The sequence below is a fragment of the Muscardinus avellanarius genome (genome assembly GCF_963383645.1).
Source record: "Muscardinus avellanarius genome assembly, chromosome: 16".
Lineage (NCBI taxonomy): Eukaryota > Metazoa > Chordata > Mammalia > Rodentia > Gliridae > Muscardinus > Muscardinus avellanarius.
In genome coordinates this window covers 15,050,093-15,069,793 of record NC_137802.1, presented here as the reverse complement: position 1 = coordinate 15,069,793, position 19,701 = coordinate 15,050,093, and the positions used below count along the sequence as shown (strand labels likewise).

General features: G+C 51.3%; 1 protein-coding gene across 1 annotated transcript; it reads left to right on the top strand.

Annotated features, from left to right (window-relative positions):
- Positions 1-235: 235 nt before the first annotated feature.
- ARHGEF15 (Rho guanine nucleotide exchange factor 15) lies at positions 236-14,251 on the top strand (the record flags this gene model as incomplete). The annotated part of the gene is made up of 15 exons (XM_080713587.1): positions 236-827; positions 1,073-1,405; positions 2,236-2,290; positions 4,997-5,055; positions 5,149-5,360; positions 5,453-5,613; positions 5,735-5,887; positions 7,901-8,030; positions 10,111-10,185; positions 10,264-10,356; positions 10,433-10,593; positions 10,694-10,846; positions 12,560-12,642; positions 12,725-12,829; positions 14,100-14,251. 15 exons carry the CDS (start codon positions 236-238, stop codon positions 14,249-14,251), a joined length of 2,517 nt encoding a protein of 838 aa, XP_080569713.1.
- Between the last annotated feature and the right edge of the window lie 5,450 nt (positions 14,252-19,701).

Genomic DNA, 19,701 nt, shown 5'->3' with positions numbered 1-19,701 from the left:
GCCCAGGAGGGTCCAGGGGCAGAATGAGGAGGGCTGAAAGGAAGGAGAGAAGGAAGGAAGGAAGGAAGGACGGACAGACAGACGGGGACACTGGTCTTTCCTCCTGACTTCAAAATCATGGCTTCGGCTGGCTTCTGTCTACCCACCTGGAGACACTAAAGGGCTCTCTTCCTTCTTCCTCCTCAGGGGATGACTCTGGCAGATCACCCGACTCCCTCAAAACGCTTAGAGGAAGATGTCGGCTCAGTCCCTTCCTGCAGCAACACCCCCTACCCAGAAACCCCCTCGGATCATCCGCCCCCGGCCCCCTTCTCGCCCTCGGGCTCCGCACTCCCCAGGGCCTCCCCAGAATGGCTCCTCTCCACAAACACTTCCCCGAACTTCCAATGACACCTCATCTCCAATGTGTACCCCCATCTTCTGGGAGCCCCCGGCTGCATCCCTCAAGCCCCCGGCCCTATTGCCACCCTCAGCTTCTAGAACCAGCCTCGACTCACAGAATTCCCCAGACTCACCTGCCAGCAGCCCCAGCCCAGTGTCCCGGCGCTCCATCTCCCCAGAGCCTGCACCCTGGTCTCCAGTGCCCCCGCCCAAGCCCTCTGGGTCGCCCCGCACACCTCTGGCTGGGCCCCAGGCCCAGGACGGCTCTGCCTCAGCCCCTGGCACCGTGCGGAGACTGGCAGGCAGGTTCGAATGGGCTGACAGCAAGGCTCATGGGACCGGCTCCCTGGAGCGGGGCTCCCAAGGGGGCACAGATGTGAACGGGGAGAGAGAGGCTTCCCCGGGCATCCTGGCCGGGAATGCGCCCCAGGAGAATGGCGCTCTAGGTAAGTGTGTGGAGGGCCAGGCTGGGCTGGGGCTGGTCGGCTCTGTTTACAGCTCTCGACACCTGGGAAATGTTAGGGGCTGGGCTTTCAAAAATGAGTTCCGGCCTTGGCAAATCTAGTTTCTATATTTCTGGGGTTTGAAGGCGGTCAGGATGGAGGAGATCTGGAGATGCTGGGCTGGACCCCGATGTGGGTGGGGCGGGCCCCAGGGGCCTTTTTCTTAGGGTGCCCCCTGTTTACCACAGATGCAGCCCTGGCCTGCCCTCCTTGCTGCCCCTGCATCTGCCACGTAGCCCGGCCTGGCCTGGAGCTCCGATGGGTGCCGGCGGGGGGCTCCGAGGATGTCCCCAGGACCCTCTGTCGGGCCTCCCCTCTTCGAGCTTCCCGCTCCCGCCCTACCCCTCCGAGCATCAGCCACCCCGCGGTGGTCCTCACGTCCTACCGCTCCACTGCCGAGCGTAAGCTCCTGCCCCCCCTCAAGCCCCCCAAACCCACTCGGGTCAGACAGGACAGCGCCGTTTCGAGGGATCCACCACAGCTGAATCTTGATCTGCCTTCCACAGACGGGGTCCAAACAGGTACAAAGTGCCTCAGTGTGTGTGTGTGTGTGTGTGTGTGACCTCTGGGCTTTGAAGCTGAGAGGCCTAAAACCCAATGAGCTACCCCCCCCCAAGGCCCAAGATCTTTGTTTCTATCAGTTGTGGTTTTGTTTGTTTTGTGGTACTGAGGATTAAACCCAGGGGCATTCTACCTCCTGGCTACATCCCTGGCCCTATTTTATTATTTTATTTTTTAGTGCTTTTTTTTTTTTTTTTTTTTTTTTTGTGGGTCTGGGGATGGAACCCAGAGGCATTTGACCTCTGAGCTATACCCCTTGCCCAGTTTTTTCTTTATTTTGAAACAGGGTCTCACTGAGTTGCAGAGGGCCTCACAAAGTAGCTGAGGCTGTCCGCGAACCGCGATCCTCCAGTCTCAGCCTCCCGAATGCTGGGATTACAAGCGTGCACCACCATGCCCGGCTTATTTTTTAGTTTTGAAACAGGGTTTTGTGTGTGTGTGTGTGTGTGTGTGTGTGTGTGTGTGTGTGTGTGGTGCTGAGGATGGAACCCAGAGGCTTTCTATCTCTGGGTGGCACTCTCAGACCTATTTTATACTTTATTTGGAAACAGGGTCTCACTGAGTTGCTGAGAGCCTCACTAAGTAGCTGAGGCTGGCTTTGAACCTGTGTGATCCTCCTGTCTCAGCCTCCCAAGTACTGGGATTTACAGGCATGTGCCCCCACACCAATAGTGCGGTGGCTGAGTTGTAGTTTTGTAGCAATGGTCAGTCTCTGCTGGGGCTGGGGTCAGGGGTCCTAGGCTGGGGTGTCTCTGAGGTTCATTCTCTTTACTCTGGCTTCTGTCTCCAGGGGACAGTCCTGATGACGCTCCTCAGAACACTCTTCCTGCAACAGTGGAAGGAAGGTAATGAACACTGCACCTTTTTTTTTTTTTTTTTTTTTGCAGTACTAAGGATGGAACCCAGGGGAATTCTACCTCCAAGCTACACCCCTAGTCCTATTTTTTATTCTTTATTTTGAAACTGGGTCTCACTGAGTTGCATAGGGCCTCACTAAGTAGCTGAGGCTGTCCATGAACCACTATCCTCCTGTCTCAGCCTCCCAAATGCTGGGATTACAAGCGTGTGCCACCACACCCGGCTTTATTTTTTATTTTGAAATAAGGTCTCACTAAGTTGCTGAAGCTGCCTACAAACCTGCAATCCTCCTGTCGCAGCCTTCCCAGTAATGGGATTATAAATGAGCACCCGGCTTATTATTTTTTAATCATTATTATTATATATTTTTTTTACCGTACTAGGGATGGAACCCAGGGGCATTCTACCTCTGAGCTACACTCCCAGCCCTATCCTTCCTTCCTTCCTTCCTTTCTTCTTTCTTCTCTCTTATTTTTGCGGGTCTGGGGATGGAACCCAGGGGCATTTGACCTCCAAGCTACACCCTCTGTCCTACTTTTTATTCTTTATTTTGAAACAGGGTCTCCCTGAGTTGCAGAGGCCTCACTAAGTAGTTGAGGCTGTTCGTGAACCGCAATCCTCTGGTCTCAGCCTCCCGAATGCTGGAAATACAAGCGTGCACCACCACGCCTGGCTTTTTATTCTTTATTTTGAAACAGGGTTTCATTGAGTTGCACAGGGCCTCACTAAATTGCTGAGACTGGCCTTGAAAAAGTGATGTTCCCCTCACGCCTCCCAAATCCTGGGATTACAGGAGCATGTCATCATGCCTGGCTTTTTCAGCAAACATTTACTAGTGTGAAAATAGGGTTGTGGTGTCAGGTGGCCAGCACAAGGAAGACAGAGCTGCAGGTGGGGAGGTGTAAGTTGGGTTTGGCCCTGTTAGGTTTCACTGAGGCACAAATAAGGCCTTTCAGACAATGGTTTCTATGGGAAAGAGCTGGAGAGAGAGATTTGGAAGTCTCTGGTACAGAGTACTTGAGATAATAGGAATGGATGGGGCTTGCTTACTTCAGGGCCTCCCCTACAACAGGTTCATAAAAAATCTGGAGTTTGACTTGGGCATCCTGCATAAGACGCACTTGGGGTCATGCATTTCTTCCACGCGAGGAGCTGGGAGTGGTGGCGCATGCCTGTAATCCGAGTACTTGGGAGGCTAAGGGAGAAAGATTGCAGGTTTGAGGCCAGCCTCAGCAGCCTAGCGATCCTGTTTCAAAATAAAAATAAAACTGGGCATGATAGCGCATGCTTGTAATCCCAGCATTTGGGAGGCTGAGACAGGAGGATCACAGTTCGCAGACAGCCTCAGCTACTTAGTGAGGCCCTTTGCAACTCAGTGAGACCCTGTCTCAAAATGAAGAATAAAAACCAGGGTTGGGGATGTAGCTTGGAGGTAGAATTCCCCTGAGTTCCATCCCTAGTACTGAAAAAAATAAAAATAAAGCTGGGCGCAGTGGTGCACGTTTGTAATCCCAGGATTTGGGAGGCTGAGACAGGAGGAGCACAGGTTCACAGCCAGCCTCAGCTACCTAGTGAGGCTCTCTGTAATTTAGTGAAAACTTGTTTCAAAAAAAAAGAATAAAAAAAAAAAAATTGGGCTAAGGATGTAGCTCAGAGGTAGAATGCTTCTGGATTCCATCCCCAGTACTGAAAAAAAAAAAAAAAAAGATGGATGTTGTGGTGCACACTTGTAATCTGAGTACTTGGGAGGCTGAGATAGGAGGATGGCAGGTTCGCTGCCAATCTCAGCAACTTGGCAGGCCCTCTGCAACCTAGTGAGATCCTGTTTCAAAATAAAGAATAAGAAACCGGGCATGGTGGCGCACACGTGTAAGGTTTGAAGCCAGCGTCAGCTATTTATTGAGGCTCTCAGCAACTTAGTGAGACCCTGTTTCCAAATAAAGTATAAAATAGTTCTGGGAGTATAGCCCAGAGGTAGAAAGCCTCTGGGTTCCACCCCCAGTACCACAAAAATAAATAAATAAATAAATAAATAAATAAATAAAATAAAGAAGCCGGGCGAGGTGGCGAATGCTTGTAATCCCAGCATTTGGGAGGCTGAGATTGGAGGATCTGGGTTTGCGGATAGCCTCAGCTACTTAGTGAGGCCCTCTGCAACTCAGTGAGACCCTGTTTCAAAATAAAGAATAAAAAAATAGGGCTGGGGGGTATAGCTCCGAGGTCAAATGCCCCTGGGTTCCATCCCCAGACCTGCAAAAAAAAAAAAAAAAAAAAAAAGAATAAAAAAAATAGGGCTGGGGGTGTCACTTGGAGGTAAATTGCCCCTGGGTTTCACCCCCAGTACCACAAAATAAATAAATAAAAATATTGGGGTGTAGCCGGGCGTGGTGGCGCATGCTTGTAATCCCTGCGCTTGGGAGGCTGAGACAGGAGGATCGCACAGGTTCGAAGCCAGCCTCGGCTACTTAGTGAGACCCTGTTTCCAAATAAAATATAAAAAATAGGTCTGGGAGTGTAGCCCGGAGGTAGAATGCCTCTGGGTTCCACCCCTAGTAACACACACACAAAAAATATTGGGGTGTAGCTAAGAGGTAGAATGCCCTTGGGTTCAATCCTCACTACAGAAAAAAAGTACTCCTGGAGTGGGCCGCAGTGGTGGCCCTGGGGGCTCGCATCCCTTTCTTCTTCCACAGGGACGAGGAGGGGCTGGAGGGGCTGAAGGAGCAGAGCTGGGAGCTGCCCCTGCAGGACGGTGAGGTCCTCTGCGCCTGGGGCTGCCGTGACCATGGGCCGGAAGGGGCCAGGGGCCCCGGACTTCCCTCATGCCTGGCTCTCTGTCTTCCAGAACCTCTGTACCAGACCTACCGAGCAGCCGTATTGTCAGAGGAGCTGTGGGGGGTCGGCGAGGACGGGGGTCCCTCTCCAGCAAACCCTGGGGAAGCCCCTACCTTCACCCGGCACCCGGGACCTCGCAACACCCTATGGCAGGAGCTTCCTGCTGTGCGCGACAGCGGCCTCCTGGAGTCCCTCAGCCCCCAGGAGAGGCGCATGCAGGAGGTGGGCACGCTGGGGGGCTGGTGGAGGGAGGGGACGGCCATGAGGCTGGCCATGAGGGGACGTTCCACTAATGGCCCTGGCCTTCTTCCCAGAGCCTGTTCGAGGTGGTGACATCCGAGGCCTCCTACCTGCGCTCCCTGCGGCTGCTGACTGACACCTTCGTGCTGAGCCAGGCGCTCCGGGACACGCTCACACCCCGGGATCACCACACACTCTTCTCCAACGTGCAGCGAGTCCAGGGCGTCAGCGAGCGGTCAGTGGGGTCCGGCCCTCCCTCCCAGGAGCCCTGGCCTTGGGCTGCTGGACACCCCTTTGGCTCTCCTGCCCAGCCCTGGCTTGCCGGCCTCTCCCATCACTCGCTTACCCCCCTCCAGGTTTCTAGGAACGTTACTGTCCCGAGTGCGTTCTTCTCCCCACATCAGTGACCTGTGTGACGTGGTGCACGCACACGCCGTGGGTCCTTTCTCAGTGTATGTGGATTATGTGCGAAATCAACAGTACCAGGAAGAGACCTACAGCCGCCTAATGTGAGTACTAGAGTTCTCTCTTTTCTGTAGGGGGTATGGTCCAGGACCCCCAGTGGGTGCCTGAAACTGCATACTACTGAACCCTGTATATACTATGTTTTTCCTATGTATTCATACCTGTGATAAAGTTTTATAAAATAGGCAAGGGAAGAGAGGAACAATGTTAACTAATAATAAAATCAAAAAGTTATGACAATATAATGTAATAAAACCACCAGTACCAGCCGGGCATGGTGGCGCACGCTTGTAATTCCCAGTACTTGGGAGGCTGAGGCAGGAGGATCCCGGTTCTCAGCCAACCTCAGCTATTTAGTGAGGCCCTCTGCAACTTAGACCCTGTTTCACAAGAAAGAATAAAGTAGCTGGGCGTGGTGGCACACGCTTGTAATCCCAGCATTCAGGAGGCTGAGACCGGAGGATCACGGTTTGCGGACAGCCTCAGCTACTTAGTGAGGCCCTCTGCAACTCAGTGAGACCCTGTTTCAAAATAAAGAATAAAAAATAGGGCTAGAAGTGTAGCTCGGAGGTGGAATGCCCTTGGATTCCATTCCCAGACCTGCAAAAAAAAAAAAAAAAAAAAAAAAAGAGAATAAAATAGGATGGGGATATAGGTCAGAGGTAATATGACCCTGGGTTCAATCCCCAGTACTGCAAAAATAAATAAATAAATAAATCCACCAGTACCAATATTCGTCCACTCTGGGCCATTTTTATTATTGTTGTTGTTGTATTATTGTTATTATTTGTGGTACTGGGGATTGAACCTAGGGCATCTGACCCACACCCCTGGCCTTATTATTATTATTATTTTTTTGCAGGTCTGGGGATGGAACCCAAGGGGTCTGCCCTATTTTTTTATTCTTTATTTTGAAACAGGGCCTCACTAAGTTGCAGAGGGCCTCACTAAGTAGCTGAGGCTGGCCACAAACCGCGATCCTCCTGTCTCAGCCTCCCAAATGCCAGCTTCCCAACCCTATTTTTTATTCTTATTTTTGAAACAGGGTCTCACTAAATTTTAGAGGGCCTCACTAAATAGCTGAGGCTGTCCAAGAACCATGATCCTCCTGTCTCAGCCTCCCCAGTACTAGGATTACAAGCACCACCATGACCAGCTCACTCTGGGCCATTGTTAAAACAAGGATTACTTAGCTGGATGTGGTGGTGCATGCCTGTAATCCCAGTACTTGGGAGGCCGATACAGGAGAATTGCAGGTTCAAGGATAGTCTCAGCATATAGTGAGACTCAGCAATCTAATGAGACCTTGTTTTAAGATAAACAATAAAATAGGACTGGGGGTGTAGCTCAGAGGTAGAATGTCTTTGGGTTCACTCCCCAGTACCACAAAACAAAAAACAAGGGTTACTTGAAAGCACTATTATACCACCACAGTCAATGTGATAACTGAGACGGTTACTAAGTGACTAACAGGCGGGTAGCATATACAGTGTGGATACGCTGGACAAAGGGACGATTCAGGTCTTAGGTGAAGTAGAATGGCTTGAGATTTCATCACAGCAGTCCAAAAAAAAAAAAAAGCATGCACTTTATTTATTTATTTATTTATTTATTTATTTATTGGTGGTGCTGGGGGTGGAACCCAGAGGCTTTCTACCTCCGGGCTATACTCCCAGACCTTTTTTATATTTTATTTGGAAACAGGGTCTCACTAAGTTACTGAGAGCCTCACTAAGTAGCTGAGGCTGGCTTCGAACCTGTGCGATCCTCCTGTCTCAGCCTCCCAAGCACGGGGATTACAAGCGTGCGCCACCATGCCCGGCTCTAAAAAAGCATGCAATTTAAAACTTAGAAATTGTTCATTCTAGAATTTTCCATTTAATACTTTCTGATCTAAGTTGACTTTGGATAACTAAAACTGAAGATAGCCAAACCACGGATAAGGGAGGACTACTGTATCCCAGAGATACGGGAGGAAGCTGGGGATAGGGATGGGATTGGAGCCAGAGCTGGCGGCGGGGATCGGGCCGCTAGCCCAGCTGGGCCTCCTTTTGCAGGGACACAAACGTGCGCTTTTCTGCGGAGCTGCGGAGGCTGCAGAGCCTCCCCAAGTGTGAGCGGCTCCCGCTGCCGTCTTTCCTGCTGCTGCCCTTCCAGCGCATCACCCGGCTCCGCATGCTGCTGCAGGTACCTCCTGGCCTGGCCACCCCCCGCCCAACCCACTGGAGAACGCTCCCCAAAGGGTTTCTGGTCCAGTCATTCATTTCCTACCCGACTGTGACCGCAGAAATCCCAGCTCCTAGTCTGTACCTCTCAGTCCAGAACTCCCCAGGCTCTCCCTGGAGCCACCCAGACGCCCCTGGGTACATATATAGGGGTGCTCCTGGCTGGAGACTTGCGTTCTAACCTACCTTGGCTCAGCCTCTGACGAGTTAACCTCGCCTCCAAAGGGGCGAAACTTGGTTCTTTTGAGAGATGAAAATAAAAATCTTAGATAGTCCAATGGTGATACCTCTCAAAAGGCCACAGTACAGAAACAAATGTACAGAATACTAATAGAAAGAAAATGTCATGGTGAGGGGCCTGGGAATATATAACTCAGTGGTAGAGTGCTTGTCTAGCATGAGCAAGGCCCTGGGTTCAATCTCGGCACTGCTAATAATAATAATGATAATAATGTAATTGGTGGTGGGTAGGACCCTTAGGGTGAAAAAAGTCTAAAAAAGGTTCCTTAGCGCCTGTAATTCCAGCAGTTGAGTGGCTGAGATAGGAGGACTGCAGGTTTGAGACCCTCACTCATTTAGCAAGACCCTGTTTCAAAGTAAAAAGGGATGGGGGAAGAGCTGAGAATCCCCGGTACTTCTTCAAAGTTCTTTAGCAGGGTAATTTGGGGGTGGGAATGGGGCAGGGTTGAGAAACACCCTTATATTGCAAAGTAGAGTCCTCTTGTAAACTAGATCAGACTTTTTTTTGTGTGTGGTGGTGCTGGGGATTGAACCCAGCCAGAGGTGTTCTACCTCTAAGCTATACCCCTAGCTTGCTTTATTTATTTATTTATTTATTTATTTATTTATTTATGTGATACTGGGGATTGAACCCAGGGGTGTTCTACCTCCAAGCTACACCCCCCAGCCATATATATATATATATATATATATATATATATATATATATATATATATATATTTTATTTATTTATTAATAAATTTATTTAGCGGGTCTGGGGATGGAACCCAGGGGCATTTGACCTTCGAGCTACACCCCTTGCCCTATTTATTTTTTATTCTTTGTTTTGAAACCGGGTCTCACCGAGTTGCAGAGGTCTTCACTAAGTAGCTGAGGCTGTCCGCAAACCGCGATCCTCCAGGTCTCAGCCTCCCAAATGCTGGGATTACAAGTGTGCGCCACCATGCCTGGCTTATTTATTTATTTATTTTATTTTTTTGTGGGTCTGGGGATGGAACTCAGGGGCATTCGACTTCTGAGCTATACCCGCTGCCCTATTTTTTATTCTTTATTTTGAAACAAGGTCTCAGGCCGGGCGTGGTGGCACACGCTTGTAGTCCCCGCGCTTGGGAGGCAGAGACAGGAGGATCGCACAGGTTCGAAGCCAGTCCCGCGTGCTGGCTTAGGAGACCCTGTTTCCAAATTTTAAAAAATGTAAAAATAGGTCTGGGAGTGTAGCCCGGAGGTAGACGGGCTTCCAGGAACCCCAGTACCACCAAAAAGAAAAAAGAAAAAGAAACAAGGTCTCACTGAGTTGCAGAGGGCCTCCCTAAGTAGCTGAGGCTGGCTGCGAACCTGCATCCTCCTGTCTCAGCCTCCCAAATGCTGGGATTACAGGCATGCGCCACCACGCCTGACCCAGGCAGTCTTAATTACCCTGCTGTATACTGTTTGCAGTAGTAGCGTGGTTAATAATTACTAAAATAATAACCCTCTTTCCCAGTAATTACTATGCGCCAAGGACTGCTAAGCCAAGCCTTTTTATAAATTTACCTCCTTGAGTGGTCAACAGTGTCATTGACAGGCTATGTAGGCATTACCTGCATTTTACAAATGGGGAAACTGAAGCTCGGAGAGGTAAGTAACCCGACTTGGCTCAGGGTTTTGCAGCTGCCGAGTAGCAAGGTGTCTGCCATGTTGAGGCCGGTCCTGCAGCCCGGTGAACCCCAAACAGAGCATTTTTTCCAAGCCAGGCAGGGTCCTCTCTAAATCCCAGAGCCACAGCGCAGGGGGCCCAGTCACGATTCCTCCTTATCCCTAGAATATCCTGCGCCAGACGGAGGAGGGGTCCAGTCGCCAGGAGAATGCCCAGAAGGCCTTGGGCGCTATCAGCAAGGTGGGTAGGAGGCGATGGGAGGTGGGCGCGGTGGGCGGGCACGGGGCGGCCGGTTTAGGTGACCGCTGCTCCCCTCAGATCATTGAGCGGTGCAGCGCGGAGGTGGGGCGCATGAAGCAGACGGAAGAGCTGATCCGACTCACCCAGAGGCTGCGCTTCCACAAAGTCAAGGTGAGTCTCTGCCCAGTTCCCCACCTGGCTGGTGCCCACGGTGCTGCGAAGCTAGACCTCCTGTGTTTCCTGGCAGGCTCTGCCCCTGGTCTCCTGGTCCCGGCGCCTGGAGCTGCAGGGGGAGCTGACGGAGCTGGGGTGCCGGAGGGGGGGCGTGCTCTTCACCTCGCGGCCCCGCTTCACCCCTCTCTGTTTGCTGCTCTTCAGTGACCTGCTGCTCATCACGCAGCCCAAGAGGTGGGTCCTGGAGCGGGGAGCTCGGGCTGGGGCGGAGAGGTGGCATTTAGCTGCCCGGGCCACCCCTGCTCTCCTTCTCAACACCCTCTTCCCTGGGCAGTGGGCAGCGGCTACAGGTTCTGGACTATGCCCATCGCTCCCTGGTGCAGGCCCAGCAGGTGCCGGACCCATCTGGACCCCCTACGTTCCGTCTCTCCCTCCTGAGCAACCACCAGGGCCGCCCCACCCATCGGCTTCTCCAGGCTTCATCCCTGTGAGTTGTCTCCAGAAAACACCCTGGGGAAGCCGGGTCTGGTGGCCCCACACCTGTAATCCCACTCAGTACTTGGGAGGCTGTGATGTCACTCAGTACTGGAGAGGCGGAGACAGGAGGATCACAGCTTCAAGAACAGCCTCAGGTAGTAAGTAGATAGATCCTGTGTGCTGCAGGATTGTAATCCCAGCATTTGGGAGGCTGAGACAGGAGGATCATGGTTTGCAAACAACCTCAGCTACTATTTAGTGAGGCCCTTTGCAGCTCAGTGAGACCCTGTTTCAAAACAAGGAATAAAAAATAGTGCTGGGGGTAAAGTCGGAGGTAGAATGCCCCTGGGTTTCATCCCCAGTTCTGCAACAACAACAACAACCAAAAAAAAAAAAAAAACCCACAAAACTATATATATATATATATATATATATATATTAAAGCTGAGCGTGGTGGCTCATTCTTGTAATCCTAGTACTTGGGAGGCTGAGACAGGAGGATCACTGGTTCAAAGCCAGCTTCAGCAATTTAGTAAGGCTTTCAGCAACCTAGTGAGACCCTGTTTCCAAATAGGAAATAAAATCAAGCTGGGGGTGTAGCCGGGAGATACAATGCCTCTGGGTTCAACCCGCAGTACCAATAATTAAATAGATAAATATTTAAAAATTAGAACAAAGCCAGACGGCACGCTTGTAATCCCAGCATTAGTTTGTAATCCCAGCATTCGGGAGGCTGAGACCGGAGGATCACGGTTCGTGGACAGCCTAAGCTACTTAGTGAAGTCCTCTGCAACTTAGAGAGACCCTGTTTCAAAATAAAGAATAAAAAATAGGGCGGGGGGTGTAGCTTGGAGCTCAAATGCCTCTGGGTTCCATCCCCAGACTCGCCAAAAAAAAAAAAAAAAAAAAAAAAAAAAATTAGAACATTAGAACAAGCCGGGTGTGGTGACACACTAGTAATCCCAGCATTTGGGAGGCTATGGCTGGGGGTGTCATTTGGAGGTAGACTGCCCCTGGGGTCCATCTCCAGTACTCCAAAAAAAAAAAAAATTTAAAACAGGCTGGAGGTGTAGCTCAGAAGTAAAATGCCCCTGGGTTCAATTGACAGTACCAAAAAAAAAAAAAAAGAAAAGAAAAAAAAAACTTTTGGGAATTTGGTGACACTAGCTTGGAATCCCAGTACTTGGGAGGTAGAGACAGGAGGATTGCTGGTTCAAAGACAGCCTCTGCAAGTAATGGAACTCTCAACGAGAGTTTTCAAAACAAAAAATAAAAGTGCTGAGAGTGAAACTGGGTGTGGTAGCACATGCTTGTAATACCTGCATTTGGGAGGCAGACTGGAGGGTCCAGGTTTAAGGACAGCCTTGGTGAGGTTCTTTGCAACTCAAAGAGATCCTATTTTAAAATAAAGAATAAAAAATAGGGCAGGGGGTGAAGCTCGGAGGTCAAATGCCTCTGGGTTCCATCACCCCCCCCCAAAAAAAAAAGAAAAACCCAATTCACCCTTGGGTAAGGAGGGTGTTAACTCAGTGGTAGGACTCTTGCCTACAGTGCTGGTTCAATTCCTGACACCTGAAAACCAAACTACAATGACAAGCACCCTTGGGACCCTCCCCTGACTGCTCAGATCCCGCCACCCCTTCCCCATCTCCCCTCATGGCCCCCGCCCCATCCCCAGGAGGATCTCCTGGGCCAACTGCGACCGTTCCCTCTACCCCACCAGATCAGACATGCAGCGCTGGCTGGGAGCCTTCCCTACCCCGGGACCCCTTCCCTGCTCCCCAGACACTATCTACGAGGACTGTGGTGAGTACAGCTGAGGGAAGGAAAGTGGGTCTTAGGGGGCTCTGGGGGAGACGTGAACTGTCCTATCACCTGCCCCTCTCAGAGTGTTCCCAGGAACTGTGTTCGGAGCCGTCTACACCTTCCAAGACCGAGGAACGGACTCCGGACTCCAGGACTCCCCCCAAGCACCTGCACAAGAGCCCTGAAGGTGAGATCTTTCATTTTCTAACTCAACAAATGTTTATTAAGTATCTGTGTAGGTCTGCTTCTACCATACTGGAACATGGGCTTCTTTTTCCTTTCTCTTCTTTTTTATGGTACTAGTGATTGAAACCAGGGGTGCTCTACCACTGAGCTACATTCCCAGCCCTTTAAAAATATTATCTTAGCCGGCGTGGTGGCGCACGCTTGTAATCCCAATACTTGGGAGGCCGAGACAGGAGGACCTCAGGTTTGCAGCCAGCCTCAGCTACTTAGTGAGGCTCTCCAAAACATAGTGAGACCCTGTTTCAAAATAAAGAATAAAAAAATCGGGTTGAAGGTGTAGCTTGGAGGTAGAATGCCCCTGGGTTCAATTCCTAGTACCAAAAAAAATAAAAAAAAAAGTAAAATAGGGCTGAGGGTGTAGCTCAGAGGTAGACCTACCCCCACTCCCCGTGTTCATTTTCTAGTAATACGTGTACACACACACACAGGGCGAATGAGTACATTGTTCCATTCAGCAGTCTAACTGCAGTGATCTGGAGACACACACACACACACACACACACACACACACACACCCGTACTGTCACACCCCTAGGGCCCCAACTCTAAAGCGTGGTTACCTCTAGAGTATAAGGTCTAGGGGACATTTTACTTTCAAGTCATAACACATATTATACATACATATTTTGGAAGGTGGTATGTGCCATTAAAAAAAAACCTGTAAGCCGGGCGTGGTGGCGCATGCTTGTAATCCCCGCGCTTGGGAGGCAGAGACAGGAGGATCGCGCAGGTTCGAAGCCAGCCGTGCGTGCTGGCTTAGGAGACCCTGTTTCCAAATAAAAATGTAAAAATAGGTCTGGAAGTGTAGCCCGGAGGTAGAAGGGCTTCCAGGAACCCCAGTACCACAAAAAAAAAAAAAAAAAAAAAAAAAAAACCTGTAAGTGTAACAGAGCAAGGAGGCCAGGAGCTCCAGGGTTACGCAGAGTTGTAAGGAGGACCGGGTGGTTGGAGGGAGCCAGAACAGGGGAGAGGAACAAATGAGGTCAGAGAGGTAGCGGGGACCAGGTCTTGTCCCCTCCTCTAAGTAACAGGAGGAGCCATTGCATGGCTCTACAGAGAGACTCAGAGATATCTGATGCTCCTGGCCTTTGGACCAGTGCTACAGGCTCTGCACTAACTCCCCCCACCATCACGACCGCCAAAGCCTGAGACCTGGGAGGGCCCCCTTTCCCTCCACCCCTGACCTCTGCTCCCACCCCACTTTTCCCCAGGCTGGCTGAAAGGGCTTCCTGGGGCCTTCCCTGCCCAGTTGGTGTGTGAAGTCACAGGGGAACAAGAAAGGAGGAAGCACCTTCGTCAGCATCAGAGGCTTCTCGAGGCTGCGGGGCTCCCTTCAGAAACTCCCAGCACCCCTCCACCCTAATGCAGGCTGGGGATCAGGCACAGATCAGGACCCTGGCAGCGTGGTGTGGAGAGGACAAAGGCAGCCCATCCATCCATCCATCCATCCATCCATCCATCCATCCATCCATCCATCATGGACTCACTGCCAGTGGAAGCACTACCTCGAGTGACAACCAATAGGAGCCAAGCTTCAAGCCAAGGCAGCCAATGAAACATGGCCGTCTGAGCCCCCAGCAATAAGAATGAAGATGGCTTGAATTTGTTGCCAAGGGAGACAGAGGCTACCGAACGGCCAGTGGGTACTGAACTGACTGCGCTGCTGGCCAGTGAGTATCCCCGCTGTCCTCCCAGCCACGGAAGATGAAGCAGGGTTGATGCAGTTAAAAAAGACTCATCACTGACCTGGAGAAGCAGGGACCCGTCCAGCCAAAGAAGATGGTGGTGATCTGGACCCAAGGGACCAGTAGTCACCCTGCTTGGTTCTACAGCAACTGCTGGTTCTGCTGTTTGAATCTGAGATGTATTAGATGCCACTCCTGGTACCCATCTAGCCAGTTCCTCTCTCTAAGAAGAACCCAGAGTGTGCATCTCAGAGAACCTGTGTGTGCATGCGAGTCTGTGTGTATATGCGGTTATGTAACAGGGAAGGCGGCCCTGCTGGATATGGTGTGTTGGGGGTACCTCCCCCAGGGCTGAATGATTGCTTCTTCCCTCACCCTGCATTTGTCCTGTTACTCTCTTCAAGGAAGACATTAGGAATCCTGGGTATAGCTTGGCAGCCAGGGACCTGGGCTCTGGGTTTCTTAGGGGCCCAAATTCCATGACTACCAGTTAGCGAGGAATGTAATGAAGCAGTCACACAGCCTGGCAGAGGAGCCCAGGACACAGAAGATGGCCAGTAGCTGGGACTCCAAGCTCGCTGCAGCCTTCAGGCTCTTCTCCGTGCCCCCCACACTGGGTTCCATAATCCCTGCCTGCCCAGCCTAAAGTAGCATGTCCGCCAGCCTCAGCCTCCAGCTGCTGAAGACCCCGAGTCCCAGGGTCGGGTGAGAAGCTGCAGCTCACTGGCCAGCTGGAGGGCCTCCTAGGCTTCTGGCCTCCTTCCTCATCCTCGCCTGCAAACGTGACACCCCACAGTGAGTGGGGAGGGCACAGAGAGCTGGTGGTGCTGCCCCACCCCATCAGAGAATCTGCTTCCCAGAAGAAGCCGCCTCAGGAGGCCGGAGGAGGCTAGGGCTGTGTTTGCTGGGGAGCAGTGCAGGGCCAGGCCTCTGTGTGACATCTTCCCCTTCTGCTCCTTCACGGCCGTGAGCCCAGGACAGAAGCTGCACTCCGGCCACAGGAGACTCGGGGACTCTGGAGACGTGGAGGGAGAAGGACACTGGCGTTGGGCACGTCCACGACTTGAGATTCACCTGGCCTATGAGAAGCCTGGCTTAAGAGACCCTGTTTCCAAATAAAAAGTATAAAATAGGTCTGGGAGTGTAGCCCGGAGGTAGAAGGGTTTCCAGGAACCCCAGTACCACCAAAAAAAAAAAAAAAAAAAAAAAAAAAAAAAAATCCCTGCCCTCGGGAGCTTACACAGGGCAGTTATCAAGACAACAAATCAGTACACAAATCTAATTCAGAGTGGGATAATGGGGAGATTATCCCATTTATTGTATACAAATATTTGTATACAATATTGAGAGACCGAAATAGGAGGATCACAGGTTTGAGGCCAGCCTCAGCCACTTAGCAAGACTCTCAGACCCTGTTTCAAAAGTCAAAAAAAACCCAAAACTAAACTGAAAACTAGGGCTGGGGATGTACCTCAGAGGTACAATACTCCTGAGTTCAATTCCTAGTAACACACACACACTCAAAGAAAGACGCCAGGTGTGGTGGTACATGCCTGAGAGTCACAGATTGGAGGGCAGCCTTAGCAAGTAGTGAGAGTCATTAACCTAGTGAGACTCTGTTTCCAAACTAAAAAAAAAAAAAATAGGGCTGGGGTGTAACCCAGAGGTATAATGCCCCTGGGTTCAATCCCTAGTGCCACAGAAAAAGAACAAAAACAAAAAGAAAATATAGCCTGCACAGTGGCACATGCCTGTAGTCCCAGCTACTCAGGAGGCTGAGGCAGAAGAATTTCAAATTTGAGGCCAACCTGGGTAACGTAGAGAGACCATGTCTCAAAATAAGGAAAAGGGGCCGGACGTGGTGGCGCATGCTTGTAATCCCCGCGCTTGGGAGGCGGAGACAGGAGGATCACGAAGGTTCGAAGCCAGCCGTGCTGGTGTAAGAGACCCTGTTTTAAAAATATAAAATAGGTCTGGGAGTGTAGCCCGGAGGTAGAAGGGTTTCCAGGAACCCCAGTGCCACCAAAAATTAAAAATAAAATTAAAAAAAAAAAGGAAAAGGGCTGAGGGTAGAGCACCCCTGGGTTGAGTCCTCAGTGCTACAATACAGCAAGGGCTATGACACAGACTGTGTGTGTGTGTGTGTGTGTGTGTGTGTGTGTGTGTGTGTGTGTGTGTTTAGGGAGACCCTGTAGGAGAAGACATTTAAGTTGAGACACACATAACAAGAAGGGAACGGTCAAGGGAAGATCTGGAAATGGCCACCAGAGGACTGTGGGCCAGAGGCAGAAGGTAGGGAGTGGGGAGGAAACAGACCCGGCTCCATCAAGTTTTCTGGTTTAGGGGAGTCCCTCCCCAAGCTCCCCTCTTGCTCTTTGGCACTGGACAAAGAGAAACTGGATACTCAGAGACAGACATCCAGGGACAGACACAGAGTCACACCCACGCCCCACACACCTTCCCTCCCAAGCCCTGACCAGAGTCCTGCCACTAAGGAAGCCCCAGGCTCCAATTCAGAGTGAGATAATGGGGAGATGGAGAGTAGCTAAGATTAATGTTGGAAGATGGGCAATGCAGCCTTGTAATTCAGTATTTGGGAGGCTGAGACAGGAGGATGGCAGGTTCAGGGTCAGTGTCAGCTACTTAGTGAGGCCCTGTTTCAAAATAAAGAATAAAAAATAGGGTTAGGGCCAGGCATGGTGGCGCACGTTTGTAATCCCCAGCATTCGGGAGGCTGAGACGGGAGGATCACGGTTTGCAGACAGTCTCAGCTACTTAGGCTCTTTGCAACTCAGTGAGACCCTGTTTCAAAATAAAGAATAAAAGATAGGGCTGGGGGTGTGGCTCAGAGGTAGAATGCCCCTGGGTTTAATCCCCAGTACCGCCCCCCAAAAATAATAATAATAAATAAAAAATATAAAATAGAGTTGGGGTTGTAGCTTGGAGGTAGAACATTCCCGAGTTCAATCCCCAGCACCTAAATAAACAAACAGGGCTGGGGTGGTAGCTTGGAAGTAGAGTGCCCCTGGGCTCAGTCCCCATAACTGAGAGGACAGGGAAGAAAGGGCACTGCCTTGTGTCCTGTTTTCCTGGGGTTGGTTTCTCTTCTCTTGGAGCCCCCTGAACATTTGGGGGTGACCTGAGTGTGCAGTCCTGGAGGCATCTGGATTCTGCAGGCCTGCCCAGGAGCTCTGCAGGGCGGTGGTGAGCTGAGGTTGGATGGAACCGCCAGCGAGGCTGCATAAGGAGGCAGATGGAGGGAAACGGTGGGCATGGGGTTGTTACAGTGGCCACGGGCTCATTCTCCAAGCTCTCCCCGCCTCTCCCGCTTTGCTCATCGAACTCTCTGCCGTGGCCACGGACGGCCTCTCGGGGGGACCATCACCCTCTCCCTCTGCCCACTTTCTGAGATCCCTCTGCATGGCTGGCTCCCAGCAGCCCTGACAGCTTCTCCCTCCCCTCCCTCCTTCCTCGCAGGGTTGGTGTCTCTCCGCAGCGGCAGAGATAACTGCGATTCTGGTTCTCCAGGTTGGCCGGGACACTAGCCAGGCGCACCGTTCCGGAGCAGGAGTACCTCTCCTCCCACACACACAGCCAGGGAACGCCAGACAACTCATGGACCAAGTGGAACGAGATGCCCCGCCCACTTGGGCGTGGGCTGTCTGCAATGACCACGCCCTCATCTAGGCCCCGCCCCTCGCCCGGCTGCTTTCTGGCCCTGCAAAAGCACCTGACTCACCGAGCTCAGCGCGCGCAGCCCGAGGATGCTGCAGCCGGGCTTCTGCTGCAGGGACCTAGCGCGTCTTCTGGCCGGGCTGTCTCCTGGTTTTCCAAGCTTGTCTCCTTCGCAGGGTCGAGGGGCGTGGGGGGCTTCTCTCCAAAGAATCCTTAAGGACTTGGGGCGCTGGCCTTTCTGCAGACTGCAGCGCGCCGACGCCCCCGCCACTCGCTACCCACTACCGCTGTCGGTGAGTGGTCCAGGGTCTGCGTTTACCTGGTTGGTAGTCCGACTTCTGGAGTTCCGTCTCCTCCTGCCCCACTTTTCTTCTTTCCCATAAACTGACCCCCCCATCCTCTCTCCCCTCCCTGCAGCCCCCTGGAGTTTCCTTCCCTTTCCCTTCCGAAGCCTTATCCCACGTCCTTTAGACATCTCAAATTGAGCCAGGCATGGTGGCCCACGCTTGTAATCCCAGCTCTTGGGAGGCTGAGACAGGAGGATCGCACAGGTTCAAAGCCAGCCTCAGCTACTTAGTGAGACCCTGTTTCCAAATAAAGTATAAAATAGGTCTGGGAATATAGCCCAGAGGTTAAAAAAAAAAAAAAAAAAGAAAGAAAGAAATCTCAACTTGAAACTGGGCCTGGTTAGCACATGCCTGTAATCCCAGTATTTGGAAGGCCAAGATGGGAATATCACAGGTTCGAGGCCAGCTTTCAAAATGTAGTGAGCCCCTGTTTCAAAATAAAATAAAAATAGGACTGGGATGTAGTCCTCCTGGGTTCAATCCCCAGTACCACACACACACAAAAGATATCTGAAGCGGCAAGCCAGGCATGGTGGCACACGCTTGTAATACCAGCATTTGGAAGGCTGAGACCAGAGGATTGCGGTTCGCGGACAACCTCAGCACTTGGTGAGGCCCTCTGCAACTAAGTGAGACCCTGTTTCAAAATAAAGAATAAAAAAGTAGGGCAGGGGATGTAGCTTGGAGGTCAAATGCCCCTGGGTTCCATCCCCAGACCCGCAAAAAAAAAGAGAGAGAAATCTGAAGCCGTCCCCTGAGTTAACCCCTAGTACCACACACACAAAAGAAATCTGGAGCTGTAGGGGTTATTTTTGTGGGTCTAATTGGGTTTTATTTAGAACAATAAAAGAGAGAATTTGAGCTGGGCATGGTGCACACGCTTGTAATCCCAGCTTTCAGGAGGCTGAGACCAGAGGATCGCGGTTATTGGTTAGCTGACAGCCTCAGCTACTTAGTGAGGCCCTCTGCAACTCAGTGAGACCCGGTTTCAAAATAAAGAATAAAAAATAGGGCAGGGGGTGTTGCTCGGAGGTAGAATGCCCCTGGGTTCTATCTCCAGTATCACACACAAAAAAAGATTACCAGGCTCTAAGCTGGGCATGGTG